Source organism: Oenanthe melanoleuca, chromosome 1A (genome assembly GCF_029582105.1).
Source record: "Oenanthe melanoleuca isolate GR-GAL-2019-014 chromosome 1A, OMel1.0, whole genome shotgun sequence".
Lineage (NCBI taxonomy): Eukaryota > Metazoa > Chordata > Aves > Passeriformes > Muscicapidae > Oenanthe > Oenanthe melanoleuca.
In genome coordinates, this window is record NC_079334.1 from 38,928,699 (window position 1) to 38,944,195 (window position 15,497).

Consider the following 15,497-nt stretch of genomic DNA (forward strand, 5'->3'; position numbering starts at 1 on the left):
CCCCGAGGGGATTGCGGTGCCTCCGCCTGGAGCCTCCCTGACGCGTCCTTCGCGCCAACGCCAGCAGGGCGGGCCGGAGACGGAGTCACGCACAACTAGGTTTCCTTCTATTGAGACCATGCAGGCCCGCGGCCTCGGTGACGGGAACAGGGGGCCGGGGCCGGGGCCGGGGCCGGGCTGTCTGCGGAGCACGGGGCAGGGCCGGTCGAGCCGGGCCACGCGGCGCCGCCAGGCCGGAAGCCAGGGCCGCGCGCGGAGACTGACAGCCGCGTGCTCCAATGGCGCTCTGCTCGCAGCCAATCGCCGCGCGGGCCGCCGGGGGCGGGGCTGGGTGACTGACGTGAGGCGGCGGCGCACGCGGCCGTCCCTTTCCTTTCCTGCGGGCCGCGGCGGAGGAGCGCCATGAAGGCGTCGGGCACCGTGAGTACGGGCCGGGGCCCGGCGGGCGCGCCTGCGGCCGGGAGCGCGGCCGAGGTGGCGGTCGGGAGGGCAGCGGTGGCGGGTTGTAGCGCTCGAAAGTGGCCCGTGCGTACCCGAAAAGCGCCGCCTGGCCTGTGAGGCGGCGAGCGGGCAACATGGCGGCGGCGCCGCTCCCGCCGGGTGCGGACCCAGATCTGCGGGCGGCACCGCGGGGAGATGCGCCGGGAGATCGACCCACCTAGCGCAAAGGGCTCTCTCTAGTTCTGGATTGAGCTGCTCTCGTCGCGTTGTTCCTTCGAGAAGCCGCGGGTTCGGCGCGGGGCGAGCGCGGCAGTGGCTCCGCGACTCGCTCACTCTGCGATCCTCCTGTTCTTCGTGTCCCTCCAGCTGCGGGAGTACAAGGTGGTCGGGCGCTGCCTGCCCACGCCGAAATGCACGACCCCGCCTCTGTACCGCATGCGGATCTTCGCTCCGAACCATGTCGTCGCCAAGTCCCGATTCTGGTACTTCGTTTCTCAGCTGAAGAAAATGAAGAAGTCTTCTGGAGAGATTGTGTACTGTGGCCAGGTGAAAGATTGAAAACCTAAAAATGTGGGAGGTTCTTACGGAATCATAGCAGGTGTATGTGGAAGAATTTTATAGGAATCACAATTATGGGGTGTGAGGTTGAAATCCATTAATCTTTCAGTTGCTGTGAAAAGGAGTGACAAGTTTGGTTTCTGAAAGTAGTGGTATATGTCCTGTAAACGGAATAGAAATTTACTTACTGCTTCAAAATCATGGACTATGTGTTTAATGTTGCTCTCTTGTTCTTAGACTAGGTTCATTGTGCAGTGCACCTTTTAAAACGCATTGGGACATTCATAGCCTTGGGAAAGTGAATGTTTGTATGTTTACATACAAACATATCTATACATATCTACCTTGAACACTCTTTAGAGCTGAAATCTTGTATTTTTTTTTTTTTAATTACTAATACTTTCTTCTCTTAATTATCAAGACATAAATCCAGCTATGTTAGTAAGAGAAAAGAGAGCAGAGTTGTTTTTTAACAAAACTGGTTTGTTAAAGCTCTGAAATATTTATTATTAAAATTGTAAAATGGTGATAGTACATTATCTCTAACCACTTCCATGTTCTTGTGTAATTCTAGGTGTATGAGAAGTCCCCTCTGCGGGTAAAAAATTTTGGTATTTGGTTGCGCTATGATTCTCGTAGTGGAACCCACAACATGTACAGGGAGTACAGAGATTTGACCACTGCGGGTGCTGTCACTCAGTGCTGTAAGTATATGTAACTGTTTGAGGTGTAAAATAGTAGGATCAGTGCACAAGCAAAAGATTAAATCTCAAACTGGGCATAAGGCATGCTGACTCAATCCATGGTGCAATAACTGAAACACTGGCAAATTAAAGGAGGGGGCTGCCAGATATTCCATAGATGTTTTTCTATTATCCGTGTGGTATCTGACTTGGTACCTCCCTTTGTACAGTTTCTCTGACTGGAAAACTGACTCTCACTTCTTTTTTGTGTGTCTTTCTACACTCTTGTAATCAGTTTTGCTATGCAAACTGAGAATTAGTTTTCAGGTACTGTGTGTATTTCCTGCACTCTGCTGTTTTAGGATAATATATCTTCCCAAATGTTGTGAAGAGAGTATTTCAGAGATCATGTGGAATATATTAGCATCTGTCCTTTATGGAGTAAGTAAAAAAAAAAAAATCTTCTGTTCTTACTCCAAAATCTCATTGCCTTATTCCAGGGACAATTAATGGTTGTCCTGATTTCAATCTGTTTTGTGAAGTACTTGAGGATAGACCATTTTCCTGGTTCCTTTACTTCCCTTTATCAGTATAGCTGATACTGTTGATACTTGACTCCAAAGTATTACAAGCACTACTGATTGCACATAAAAACCCAAAGAATATTGTTCTTAATAATGATATTCTTGTCATGTGTGCAAATATTAAATGTACCTTGTCGCCTTTCAAAAGCTGAAGTGCTGTTGAAAGTGAAATTTAAGGTTCTACATTAACGTGCAATAATCCTTGTTCACGAACATACTGAAATATTGCTTAAGAGGCCCAGGAACTTTATTTTTCATGATAAAATGACTGGTACTTTATGTTCAAGAAGAGTTGTGACAGGTAAGTTTTTAATAGGTGTGTTAGATCTTCATGGGGAACAGTAGTATTTCAGCAGGCATACCTTGTGCACCCAGTTATGGATGTGATTTGAAGCCAGTGATTTGCACTGCTGAATAGAGGAATTTTCAGGTAGCCTAAGTAAGATGCTTCCTCCTATTCAGAAAGCCTGATTATGTGGGATGAGCATCAATTCATAGTCCTATTGCTGCTCAATTTCAATAAAAGTAAAGTTATCCTCAGGTCCTGCTTTATTTGCACTTCCCTTTAGAAGGGAAGGTGTTTCGAAGTTCATGTGTTTTTCCAGTAACGATATTTCAGTGTTCATTCTGAATCACAGGATTTTCTTATGTAAGAGAATAAATAGTCCTGGGTATATTACTTGTGTCCATGCATACTTTCTTGAAATTGGACAAGAAAAATAAGATGGCTCTTCCTGTTGAGGAGCTTGCTTAGAACTTACAGGAAGAATTTGCTGATGCTTGTTGGTTGTTGGTTTTGTGATATTTGCCATCACTTTACATAATAGAAACCATGATTTTAATTGCAGCTGATCAGAAATTTTATAAGTTGCAGATGGCACTATGAACATTTCTTGAACAAAAGGCTGTAAGATTCTTGAACTGAACATGTAGAAAAATTTATTTTTAATGAGTTCTGTTGTTCCAGACCGTGATATGGGAGCCCGTCATCGTGCTCGTGCTCACTCAATCCAGATCATGAAGGTTGAGGAAATTGCTGCCAGCAAGTGCCGCAGACCAGCAGTCAAGCAGTTCCATGTAAGTGAGCCAACACTGCAGTGGCTGGTGGTTCCTGGTCTGATGTTGGACTGGACCTCTTGTGTGGTACAGGTCTGCTTTGCAGCCAGAAATAGGGCAGGAACCAAACTTGGGTGCGTATGTTCATGATTATGGTATATTATGATCAAGGCTTCTACTGCTACAAGTATTTGGAAAAAAGTCACAATAAAGCAAATACACGTTATGGTGCAGAAAACATGCCTCTGACTGGCATTACTTTGAAAGAAATAATGCAAAACTAAGTAATTTCTCAATTCCTGTGAAGTATATCTTAATTTGTGGATGTATTGCTTTTCTGAGTATAAGTTAGTCACTGAATACAGCTTGGCTTTTTATTCCAAATTATTTTCTGTTGTTCATCTGATATCTCAATTGACATAAAAACATTTTTCTTGCAGGATTCTAAAATCAAGTTCCCGCTGCCACACAGAGTTCTGCGTCGCCAGCACAAACCACGTTTCACCACCAAGAGACCCAATACTTTCTATTAAATACAAAAACATGTTGTCAACTCTGTGTTGCAATAAAGATCTTATTGGAACCTTTCACTCCCAGTTGTCTTTTGGAGACTGTGTCCCGATTATCTAGGAGTCCCCATTCCTACTCTTTATTTTCTGTAAACCATTGGCAGCCTACTATTCACAGCTGTGATTGCCTTGAATAGGTGAGTGTTTCAAGTGCTGACTTAAATTACCAAGATATCCCATCAATAATTAAGATTTTAATAACCTACTTTCCAGGTCAGAGAAGTCAGTTGTTGAGCAGCTGTAAAATCGTACATCCATTTTGTCCCTTTGGCACACTACGTGAACAGTTTAGTTCAGGAAGAACGCAGTTTCTGGTGCATGCTGAACTCAGACTTTTCAGCTGTAAGAATAAAGACTTCATAACTGCAGTTAAGCTGCTTCAAATTTTAAGCATTTGAAGCCAAAATTTCAGTTCTAACTGATACCTTTTTAGGGATGTTAAACACCACTCTGAGTAAGCTCAAGGATGTGTACAGGAATGCCTGTGCCTAGAAAAGAAAAGTGATTAAGGGCTTTGTAGATTTTATATTAGACCAATGAATGAAAATTACAAAAATTTTATATCCAAACCCAAATTCTTTGGCAAATTTGTTTAGAGTAAGATGCTTGTAGACACTGTACTTGAGGTTTATTTAAAAAGCTTCTTCATACCTAAAGGTGGTACTTGCATCTGGTGCCCATTTTCAGTGATGGTGTTTCCTGAACAAGAGGTAGTCAGCTGCTTAAATTAGTACATGCATCATACCAGTGTTGGAGAACTGATGCTGTGTTTTGTCCAGATGTCAGCTTAAAAGCAGCTGCAGGTGCTGGGAAATTCCGTGCGGAGAGGAAACGGGAAATGTGTAAGCTGGAGAGCTGCCACTCCATCTGGAGAGGTGCTGTCTGTCAGTGCAAGGGCGGGTAGTTGCTCTGCGGAACTGGGACCAGTCAGTGTGGCCACAGTGAGCTTCCCTTCTGCAGCCTTGGCTCAGCCTTGTGCTCTTTATGGCCTGCACAGAGAATCAGTTCAGGCAGCTTTTGTGTCTGAAACAAGAACTGAATGGGAGTAGTGTGGGCAATCCACAGTATCCCCAGTCGCAAGGGAGGGAAAAACTATAACCCCAAAGTAGCAAGCGGGTCCTGTGGAGTTAAAGAGGTGGGAATAGTGGCCACAGAATGACCTCGAGACCTTTTTTAACGAAGAACAATTTGTCAGGACAGTGAGCTTTTCGCTCCAGCACGAGACGCAGGCCGGCAGCGCGGGCGGGCGGACCCGGCGCTCCGCGCGCTTCCGCTGCCCCGCCCGCCGGCAGAGCGCGCCCCTGCCCGTCACGTGACCCCGAGCCCGCCGGTCACGTGCTCCCTCGCGCGGGCGAGCGCGCGCCGGACCCGGAAGTGGCGGCCGCTGCGGAGGCGCCGGGCGGGATGGGGGAGTCGATCCCGCTGGGAGCGCCCGTGCCGGTGGAGCAGGCCGTGCTGGAGACCTTCTTCTCCCACCTGGGCATCTTCTCCTACGACAAGGCCAAGGACAATGTGGAGAAGGAGCGGGAGGCCAACAAGAGCGCGGGGTCCAGCTGGCTGGCGCTGCTGGCCGGGCTGGCGCACCTGGCGGCGGCCGAGAAGGCCTATCACAGCATGACCTTCCTGGGACAGAAGCTAGGTACCGCTGCGGGGAGGGAGGGACCGGCTCTCCCAGCCCGGGGGCGGCCGGGAGGTGCCCTCAGCCGGTGTTCGCGCGGGGCCGGCACCCGGGTCCCCGGCACCCTGCCTCGGCGGTGTGTGCGGGTCTGTGCGTCTGCAGGACGGGTGCTGGCTTAGCGAGTGTCCGTGCGCCCGCCGGGAAACCGGCTGTGCTGCCCTTAAAGCGTGAGCGAGGGGACACGTGCTGTGCAGGTCGTACACTGGCTGTGGTGCCGGTCGCTGCATCTCTTCACTGGCCGGCAGGGTACCTACCCGCCCTTCCCAAGAATTAGCCAGAGGTGTTTCTGTGTTGAGATCTCTGGCTGAGATACAGGCAAAGATGAGCTTACTGCGGTGACCAGAGCGTTAAAGCTTTTTCGCTTCATGTTAGAGCCGTATGTGTAAGTACTTGGGGCTGGAGATAGCATCTGCATGTTACCCATGCAGATACTGCAGGATCTCAGGAAACTTTGGTCATGTTTTGTCAGTACATTAATAGAAAAATTCCAAACTGGCACAGAATGAGCTTTCATGATGCTACCCTCTAGGCAAAGCTGCTTATTTTCTTTTTGAACTGCAGATGGGTATGGAAAATGGATCAAAGGATATGAGTCTGATGTATAGCACATTAAACGATCAAGAATATTCGGCTTTACTATTTAAGTGATGACTTGGAACTATTTATAAGAAGATTTTTACAGCAAAAACTCTGTCTATAAGGCTGACTCTGAAGAGTGCATATGGTGCTTGCAGAAAGGATGAAGCTGACAACAGAAGGGGCAAAGTTTTGTCTGTTTATTTACTTCGTACAACTGCAGTAGATGATTCTTCCTCCTGCCTATGCCCGGGAGGCTACTCATGTGTTACAGTGGGAACTGTTTCGCTATGATAGCCAGTTCTCTACCTTTCTACCTCAAATGAACATTATATGTGTGAAAGGAACGTGGAAAGAACTATCCAGCACTACAAAATTTATAAGTGGTTTCAAAATGGCACCTAAATTTGGAATCTTTAAAAGATTCAGACTCAATCCCTATGGTCTTTGCTGAGAGCTGCAGCTGTTGACTGCCAGAATGGCAATTAGGTATTCTGTAAATAGAAACTATGAAATAAGGGTAGTACATTTGTCCAGTCTTTCTGTAATATCAAAGTTAAGTATCTTTTACTTTGACCCTTTACTCCTGTCTTTTCTTTTTTAAATTCCTCATAGTAGAAGGGAGCACAGATGATTTCTTGTTTTCCCACCCACCCTCCAAGTTTTAGTTATGGATTAACTTGCACTGTGGTCTCACTGGGATAAAGTGTGATTGTTTTCCCTTTGAATTCTGATTTTTACTGAGGTTGTGTAGGGACTAGAAACATTGGATTTGTACACACAGATTGAGCACATGGTTCCCATTTAAAGGTTGCTTTGTGAATTTGAGTGCTTCATGATTGAAGAGGGATTGTTAAGGGAATTTCTGGAAAACATCTAGAGTTACTAATAGTAGTGGAGGCTATTAAAATTTGATCACTCAAGTCATGATGACTTAATTCTTCTAACTTCCATAGATAACAGTATTTCCAGGTCATGTATCATAGCAGCAAATTTAACTCAGCCTTGGGTTTCTTAAAAGTCAAGTCGTAACTGAGGCAACTGTGAAGGAGTTACTGTTTTGCAGCAGCTATTGGCTGCTAAGATGTGATGTGGGACAAGTGTAGCTTGCATGAAATTACATAAAGTCCTTCTGAGCATATGCACTGTAATTCAGTTGTGTGCAGAATAGGACACTGAAATTTATTTCTTTGTTAAAAGAAGTACTGTAATTAAACAATACTTACAAACAACTAGATGTATAATTACAATATTTTTTCAGTGTTGCTGTCTATCTTTGCTGTCCCTGGATTTTGGTAATACCTCCATATTTATCTGAACAGGTGGTCAGTCATTCTTCAGCCGAAAGGACTCCATCCGAACCATCTACACATCTCTGCATAATGAGCTGAAGAAGGTGGTGGCGACGGGTCACAATGCACTAGGAGGAACAGCTCCTCACTTGGAAGAGCTGCTTTCTCACCTGTCTGAACAGCTCTGTTTTTTTGTTCAGGCTCGGATGGAAATTGCTGACTTCTATGAAAAAATGTACACGCTCAGCACCCAAAAGTTCATTAACTCTGAGGAACTGGTAAACATTTTGGAATCCATCTTAAAGAAATACAGTTCAAGGTCAGTGCTTCTTTGCTGGCAGTACGTATTCAGACATGTGATCTGTAATACCTGATGTTGAAGTTCAAAGCAAACCTAAAGACTTTGCTGTCCTTTGACTGCTGAACAGCACAGTCCCTTCATGAGTTCATGTGTGAAGTCTGTGCTGGCCAGCAGCATCAGATGCAAGAAGATTCTTCAAAAGAAGAAAAACAACAAAGGGAGTCTGATCATGGTGTACTTGGAGCCTTCTTCCCTATGCCTTAATTGATGCTCAGCATGTTCATTTTCAGGAGAGAGGAAGTGTGATTTTCCTTTTATAAGATGCAAGGCTTGAACTTTTTCTTTGGCAGGGGAGAGGAAACAAGCCTTAATTTCATGCAGACTTCAGTAAAGGTGACATAAGTAAAGCAAATAATTGTGTGACAATCTTACTTTTTAGTAGGAATATATGTTTGCTTAGATCTAAAGCTACATCACAACTATCTGACCTAGCTGGGAGGGCTTTATGGTGCTGTGTTACCACTTTTCTTCAGAGGTCTTGGAGCCAGTAGAAGGAGTACCTCTGAGACTGGTCCTTGCCAATACGGTTTCTTGAAGTTAAGATTTAATAGTTCCTTTTACAGAAATCCTGGGATGTTCTAAATGAGGGTAGGATGGGTATTTCACATCTAATTTATGTGCCTTGAAAGTGATGGCAGTTTAAAAGAGAATTTTTGAATGCTTGTCAACACACTCAAATTCTGCGTCTTCATTTTAAACCAAAAAAAGTAGCCATTGTAGGAAGTTAACTGTCAGATGTGGTTGAATTTCTGTAGACTGTTGTTAGTGAAATAGTGTCTAAGAAGACTTTTGGGGAGAATATTCATAGCTCTTGCTTTTTTCAGTTATGATTTTTATAGTGTTCAACTAGGAAAAATGAAAATAATTCAGCGCGTTCTTATATTCCAAATTGAAGCATTTCAGCTGATTTCCTGTTTTTGGGGGGATACCCTTGGCAAATTGCTGTGTAATTTTGCAATTTGAAAAATCAAAACTAGTCTATATGATCTTAGTAATGATGTTTTGCAGTTCTTGGCTTGTGATCACTTAAAATATCAGGGCTGTTAGTCCAATAAAAACCCAAAACTTAGATATATTTTCCTTCCTAAAGTGATAAACTTTAAGGTGTTAAAGGAAGTAAGTTTAGGGTTTTGGCTGGTTTTGTTGTTGGCATTTTTTTGTTCGATGTTTTTTTTTTCTTGACAAGTTGATTTCTCTTGTACACTACCAACTGCCATCTGATCCAAGCATGTGCTGAATCAACAGCACTGTTAAAAATCTGACAACTGAAATTCTTACTTTGATGAAGTGATTGGAGACTATACCTGCATAAGAAATGTTTTATTGTGCTATATAAGTAAATTTCACAGGTGCATTTGTTCTTCTGAGGTATTATATGTTACATAATTTGTTTATATAATATATATTATGTAACTATACATATTATAACATCTTTTAAAAAATAAATAATGTCTCCCTGGAAAAAATACTGATGATATTGCTTTGGGTTAACAAGCAGTCTTTAAGATGGAGGCAATCTAAGATTGAGCTAATTCAGTAGCTGCAGTGTGCTCCTCCCCACTGACCTAGAGAATACTTCTGAAAAAAGTGGGTATAATGATACATTCCTTTAGTCCTTCCTTTTAGTTTCTTTGTATCTCAAATCAGTTTCTGGGGTGTGTTATGTTGATATATACTGGCTGCAAGGCATTTCTGCTACAGGTGAAAGATCATATAAACTCATCCTTACCCAGCCTCTTCCCTCTTTCAGTGTAATCCTTGCTTGTAGTTGAGGATGTGTGCCATTATTTCAGCCAGCTGTGCTAAAGCTGGACAGGATGAGCATTTTTAAAACAGGTTCTGGCCTTGGTTTCTTTCCTTTACCTGTGAAAATAGCTGATCAGATAATGTAGAGGAAATACCTGCTTGCTGGTAAAGGAATAGCAGAATTGGCTGTTAACAAGACATTGTATCTGAAATAGCATTAATTCCTGAACAGTTTAAAGCTTTTTTGTTACTGTTTTATTACTACTTATTGCTGACTTGTAAGTGGCCAGTACTTGACATTTTCCCTTTAATTTTTCTCTAGAATACATCTGGAGAAGTAGCTTCTGAAATTTTTAACTGTTGGTTTGGGTGGGATCTTAAATAACTAAAGCAGCATCAGAAGCAAGATCCTTTAAAAAGGATCCTTTAAAAGCTTAGTATAAAATGAATAAGAAACTGTGACACTTATTTTGAAGCTTAGTATAAAATGAATAAGTAACTGTAACACCTATTTTGATGTAATAATTTTTAAACGTTTAATGTTTTTTATCTAGTAGTATTGTGTAATATGTGCGTGAGTGTGTGACCTCTGGAAGGAAAGAAAATACGGCTTCTTCACAGTCTGCAAAACAAAACTACCATTCCTCTGCTTTCAGGAATGATTAGGAGGAAAAAATCAGTTTTCCCCTGTGTTTTTAAGTTTTTGACACTGGCTTATGAAATATTGTAAAAACTTGTCTGTTTTGCATGAGACTGAGCTCAGTTGGATGCTTCTATGTTACAAAACTCTGATGCAGCAGATATACTTAGTACACAACTCCAGTTTATTCTGCAACTGTATCAAGCTTCTCAGCTGTGGCTGAGGTGTGTTTTTTTGGATTAAAACAGTTTAGCAAATACTGCTGGACAGTGAAACATTAAGAAAGCCATGAAGCAAAGTAGAAGTGGGAAACTGTACATCAGAATGTTAATCCAGGAGATTTTGGCAGTGCTGCCTTAAAAAGGATTTTTAAATTGATTTTGAGATTGAAGAAAATTGTCTTGGTTTGACTGCAAATGTGTTTAAAACTCTGTGCAGGGTGTCATTTAATGGGACTGCTACAAATAATGTTGCATAATGCTTTTTATGCCCTCTTAAAATACACAGCAACAAAACTGGTTTTCTGGTGAATCCCAAAACCATTGGAGATACTTAATGTTGACTGTTAGAAATTATTTTTAGTTGACTATTGTTTGTTAAAAGAAATGTAAATATGCTCTGGACTTCCCAGCCCACCAGAGTGGCCAGTAAACACTGGATCTCTGCAGGTTGTACCTGAGGGTAAATGTAGCAGGTTGACCTGAGGGTTGCTGACATGTGCTGTGTCAGCAGAAGGTGCCTGGTCACCCACTCAGGCCAGTTTGCCCAACGTGATGCATCAGCTGGTTTATGATATTCTTAATTTAATTTTCTTCAAATAAATTTGGACTTGCATCTTAATAACAAATCCTTGCAAGATACAAATTGTGGCTTTAAAAAAAAAAAAAAAAAAAAGAGATGCTTACAGATCAGTTATAAAATAGTCAGACATTTCTCATAAGCCAAAGGAAAAGTAGTGGAGGGGGATGAAAAGCCTGACATTTTCATTCTCTCTTCTGGTCTACTACAAAATGAAGTGTTTTGGTCTTGAACCAGCTGTTTCCAAAACCAGTTGTATTTGTTGTGTCCTAGAAGTTGACAGGAATAATGACATTGCTTTAGTTTTAAAAGTTGGAAAAATTCTGTATAAACTTGGTTGTTTTAAACCAATAACAAGGCCCAAGATATTTTTCTGAAGTGAGACAGTAAATGTCTTTACTTAAATGGAAACCTCATCAAGTCTTGTCTTTGAACTGTTCATTGTTCTTTATAAGAGACCTCTTTGAATCTTAAATATTAATGAGGGAACACATTTACTAAAAGGCCACTTATTTCTAAAGTTATATATTTTGCATTACAGTTTTTCACTGTTTCAATTAAGTATGTTATTGATGATGTTATAAATTTGCAAACAATTTGAGTATCATGGGAAGAGAGGTAGAGTGCATCTGTATATTTTCTAAACGTCAGGAAAAAAAGTGAGGAGTTAATTATGGTTCTGAAAAGCGAAACCAAGCTCAGCTTGGCTTCCTCATAGCTCCCCTATGTGAACAACAGATTTATAACATAATTCCTTTGATATAACTTAATGTCTTACTACTACTCCAGAACCATCAAGACATATATTACTGCCAGAAGAGATTTTAAATTGGAACAAAATCACCTGAATTTAAAAAGAAATGGTCTTATAGTAGTTCATGGATTAAGATAAACTGTGATTGTTCTTGAGCTGATGAAATATAACTCCCTTACTTTGATAGAGAAATGTCTGACAGGTGTTTTTTTTGTCACATGTGAAGTGCTGTTTGTTCATGAAAATATTTACCCTAATTATGTAAAAAAAGCCTGTTTTTTAAATTAAGAATACTATTTTTTGTTTACAGTTTGCTCTGCTTTGATGTTTGATCTTTTGTCTGTTAACTGGCAAATACTATCTAATTATTTCACCATTGTGTACAGCAGTTCTCATGTCTTGACTGATGTTATGTTTTCTAGATTTCATCATCCAATCCTCAGTCCTCTTGAAAGCAGTTTCCAGCTGGAGGTAGATGTGCTTTTACACCTGTTAAAGGCTCAGGCTCAGATCTCAGAGTGGAAGTTCCTTCCATCCCTGGTCAACTTGCACAGTGCTCACACAAAGCTACAGACTTGGGGCCAAATTTTTGAGAAACAGCGGGAGACCAAGAAGCACCTGTTTGGAGGGCAGTCTCAGAAGGCTGTGCAGCCTCCACACCTCTTCCTCTGGCTGATGAAGCTCAAAAACATTCTCCTTGCCAAGTTTAGCTTTTACTTTCATGAGGCCCTTAGTCGACAGACAACAGCATCTGAAATGAAAACTTTGACTGCTAAAACAAATCCTGATTACTTTGGGAAAATTTCCAGCTTCATCCGGAAGTATGATGCTGTCAATGTTTCCTTAATTTTTGACAATCGTGGATCAGAGAGTTTCCAGGGACATGGTTATCATCATCCCCATTCATACAGGGAAGCCCCCAAAGGAGTGGATCAGTATCCTGCAGTGGTGTCTCTGCCCAGTGACAGGCCTGTTATGCACTGGCCCAATGTGATCATGATTATGACTGATAGAACCTCTGACCTCAACAGTTTGGAGAAGGTTGTTCACTTCTACGATGACAAAGTCCAAAGCACCTACTTTCTGACTCGCCCTGAACCTCACTTTACCATTGTAGTTATTTTTGAGTCCAAGAAGTCAGAAAGGGACTACCATTTTATTTCTTTTCTCAATGAAATTTCACATTCCCTTAAGAACTCCAAAGCTTTTGCCAGCTTGAAACCTGGATCCAAAGGGTGAACTACAAACTGCTAAAAAGTTGTCAAGGCGCTATGCCAGCCTTGAGGGAGCTGTAACTTTCAAAGTTACATAAATTTGTGATTGATTCTCAGAGTCTAATTGAAAAGGAACCATTTTTTTTTTTAAATGTATAAGTTTGGTTTTTTTTTAAATCTAACAGACACTTGAAGAAAAGTATTTTTGGGCAGTACTGAGTGGGGCAACTTAATTGTGGGGTGGTAAAGAGCCACTGTGGGGTTTTTTTGATGTGGTTTTCAATTTCCAATATGATTTATTTTCTTTAGTCCACAGTTTTGTTGCCTGTATCAGAAAGGAATATATGCACTTTATCAGTCTGATCATTGACTGTCTTCTACAGAGTTTATTGAAAATGTGGTGAGGATGGAAGATACTATCTTTTCAGAAAACTGCATTGTCTGGCAGGAATGATTTCTGGGAACTAAACACTGATGCAAGGGAATGTTAAAAAAATAAGTGAACCTGCAAAGATACATTTTAAATAAAAAGAAGAGAATCAGAAAAGTCCCTATTGTTAATTATAATTTAGTTTCCAAATGGTTTAAAATTATAATTGAGGTCTCTGACACTCAGTTAATCACTAGTAATTCTGTTCTATATGCCCTGTGTTGTAAAGCTTGGTCATTGCTTCAGGGCTTGGACTGGGGCAAGAAAAGCTGCAGCATGGCCTGGAAGGCTGGTATTCTCTGGAGTGCTGTGACAGTGTGGGCCCAGTCTTGGCTCAGACTAACTGGAGCAGACAAGCTGAATTTGAGCAGGTGTTCTAGAAGGAGCAGCTCCATGGGAAAAGCACCAAGGCTCTTTCCAATTTGTGCTTTTGTCTGGCTAACTTAAGAAAAAAATGGCAGTAAAAAATACCCTTTCTAAATGATTTATTGTCTAATATGCTGTTAGTGTCAACCTAGATTTGTTTTTAGGTATTTATAATTATTTTTTCTCTCTGTTGAGTTTTAAATAATTTCATAATTAAGCCAAAACACTTTGGGGATTTGGATTTAAATATATAGCCTATGCAGTAAGTTTACCTCATTCTTTCGCCACTAATGGGCTGCAGGGTTAGAAAAAGTATGTTTTCTAGTTACCCCAAAAGTGCTTTAGTTTGGAAATGAGGGTTTCCAAATACAATAAAGGGGTCAATTTGGCTGTGCCTCTAGCCTTACATTGCAGGATTCTTCTGACTGTTAGCTATGCAGTTGTGCACGCACTTTCACGGGGGTTCAGGAAAACTGGTGTACATACAAGTGTAGTAAAGTAAGGTCATAAGTTGACACTATGTCATGTATAATAACACAAGTTGGTTTCAAAAGGGAGTTTAAGTCAAAATCATAGTTTCTGTTAAGATTGAACTATAAAAGATACTTTTGCAAATGTGTCTTTTAATGATTCCCTTTCTCTCCCACAGAAGGTTGTGGTAACTTTTCTTGCCTCTCTGCAAATGCTGACTTTTTGCAATCATATGAGCACGTTCTGTTCTTGAAATACAAGCTCTGACTTTCCACTCTGTGCCAAATGGAACCTTCCATGCTTTGCTCTAGCTGTGTGTAGCCTGTTTTGAATATCTGTGCTACTGCTTTTTACCTGAAGTCTTGGTGTGACTGCAGCACCACTTGCTCAGTCTGCTCTTTGCCACTAGAAATTAACAGGGGTTGCAAATATACCAACGTCTGGAGGGCACCTGTTTTATTAAGAGTGTTACCCTTTGCAGCTTGAATTGCATTTTAACAGGACGAAGTTGCAAATGACAGTACTCTGTTTGCTTCCCTCTGTGGGACAGTGACCTTGTAATAACATGTAGTTTTGACTTCCTCAGCCTGAGTAACACAAAAGAAACCGTTGCCAGAACTGATTCCCAGTCTTCAGCAGTGTAAATAAAGTGTTGTACAAAATCTATCTGTCTGTACATTACTTCCCTGTCATAGTATCTGTGGGAAAGGGGAGAGAAAACTGGACGAAGAAACTCTGTGGTACAAACTTCATTTCTGAGTTGCAAGGGAGGAGTTGGAAGAGGTAGAAGGGAAATCTGATGCCCTTTGAAACAGACCAGCAGCTTTTACCAGTTGCTGAGATGGCTGGAGGCTGTTCACAGTGGTTTTTATGGGAAGGTGACTGTTCAGCAGACTTGGTAGCTCACATCACACTCATGTCATTGTTCTTGGCAAATTGTGTCACAGAAGGGAAGGGAAGGGATGGGATGCTGGGTGATGTTTCTGTGCAAGAGGTGTTTTGCTGCAGTTTTTTCTTCAGAGAATCTTGGGAGAGCAATCACAGGATTCTTGTGACTCATGGGTAAGAATTTCTGAATATTTCCATTGATGAAGAACCAAAGGGAGCCATAACCATTACTCTTGTGGTATGTGATAGAAGGGAATGGGAGAAATTTGCAGGCAAAGGGTAGAAAGAATTGGGTGCTGTAGAATCTTGTGGGGCTGTCTCTGAGTCCTGTCCTGTGGCTCTCCTAAGATCTCAGCCTTAAATTAATATAACATGGATATCAGAAAACTCAG

At 41.8% G+C, this 15,497-nt stretch overlaps 2 protein-coding genes and 1 non-coding gene across 4 annotated transcripts; all 3 read left to right on the forward strand.

The window, feature by feature from the left end:
- The first annotated feature begins 300 nt into the window (after positions 1-300).
- Positions 301-3,912, forward strand: RPL18A (ribosomal protein L18a). The gene is made up of 5 exons (XM_056511421.1): positions 301-420; positions 808-987; positions 1,574-1,703; positions 3,234-3,343; positions 3,763-3,912. The coding sequence occupies exons 1-5, from the start codon at positions 403-405 to the stop codon at positions 3,853-3,855; spliced, it is 531 nt and encodes a 176-aa protein (XP_056367396.1). The 5' UTR covers positions 301-402; the 3' UTR covers positions 3,856-3,912.
- Positions 2,323-2,454, forward strand: LOC130248724 (small nucleolar RNA SNORA68). Its single transcript, XR_008839689.1, has one exon. It is a non-coding gene; the product is annotated as a small nucleolar RNA SNORA68 (small nucleolar RNA).
- Positions 3,913-5,207: 1,295 nt separating the features above from the next.
- Positions 5,208-14,881, forward strand: KICS2 (KICSTOR subunit 2). Of its 2 annotated transcripts, XM_056516401.1 has the most exons (4): positions 5,244-5,530; positions 7,468-7,541; positions 7,620-7,756; positions 12,159-14,881. In XM_056516401.1, the coding sequence occupies exons 1-4, from the start codon at positions 5,296-5,298 to the stop codon at positions 12,973-12,975; spliced, it is 1,263 nt and encodes a 420-aa protein (XP_056372376.1). In that variant the 5' UTR covers positions 5,244-5,295; the 3' UTR covers positions 12,976-14,881. The 2 variants fall into 2 exon arrangements, with proteins under 2 accessions (XP_056372375.1, XP_056372376.1); XM_056516400.1 differs by having other exon boundaries at positions 5,208-5,530; positions 7,468-7,756.
- Positions 14,882-15,497: the final 616 nt, after the last annotated feature.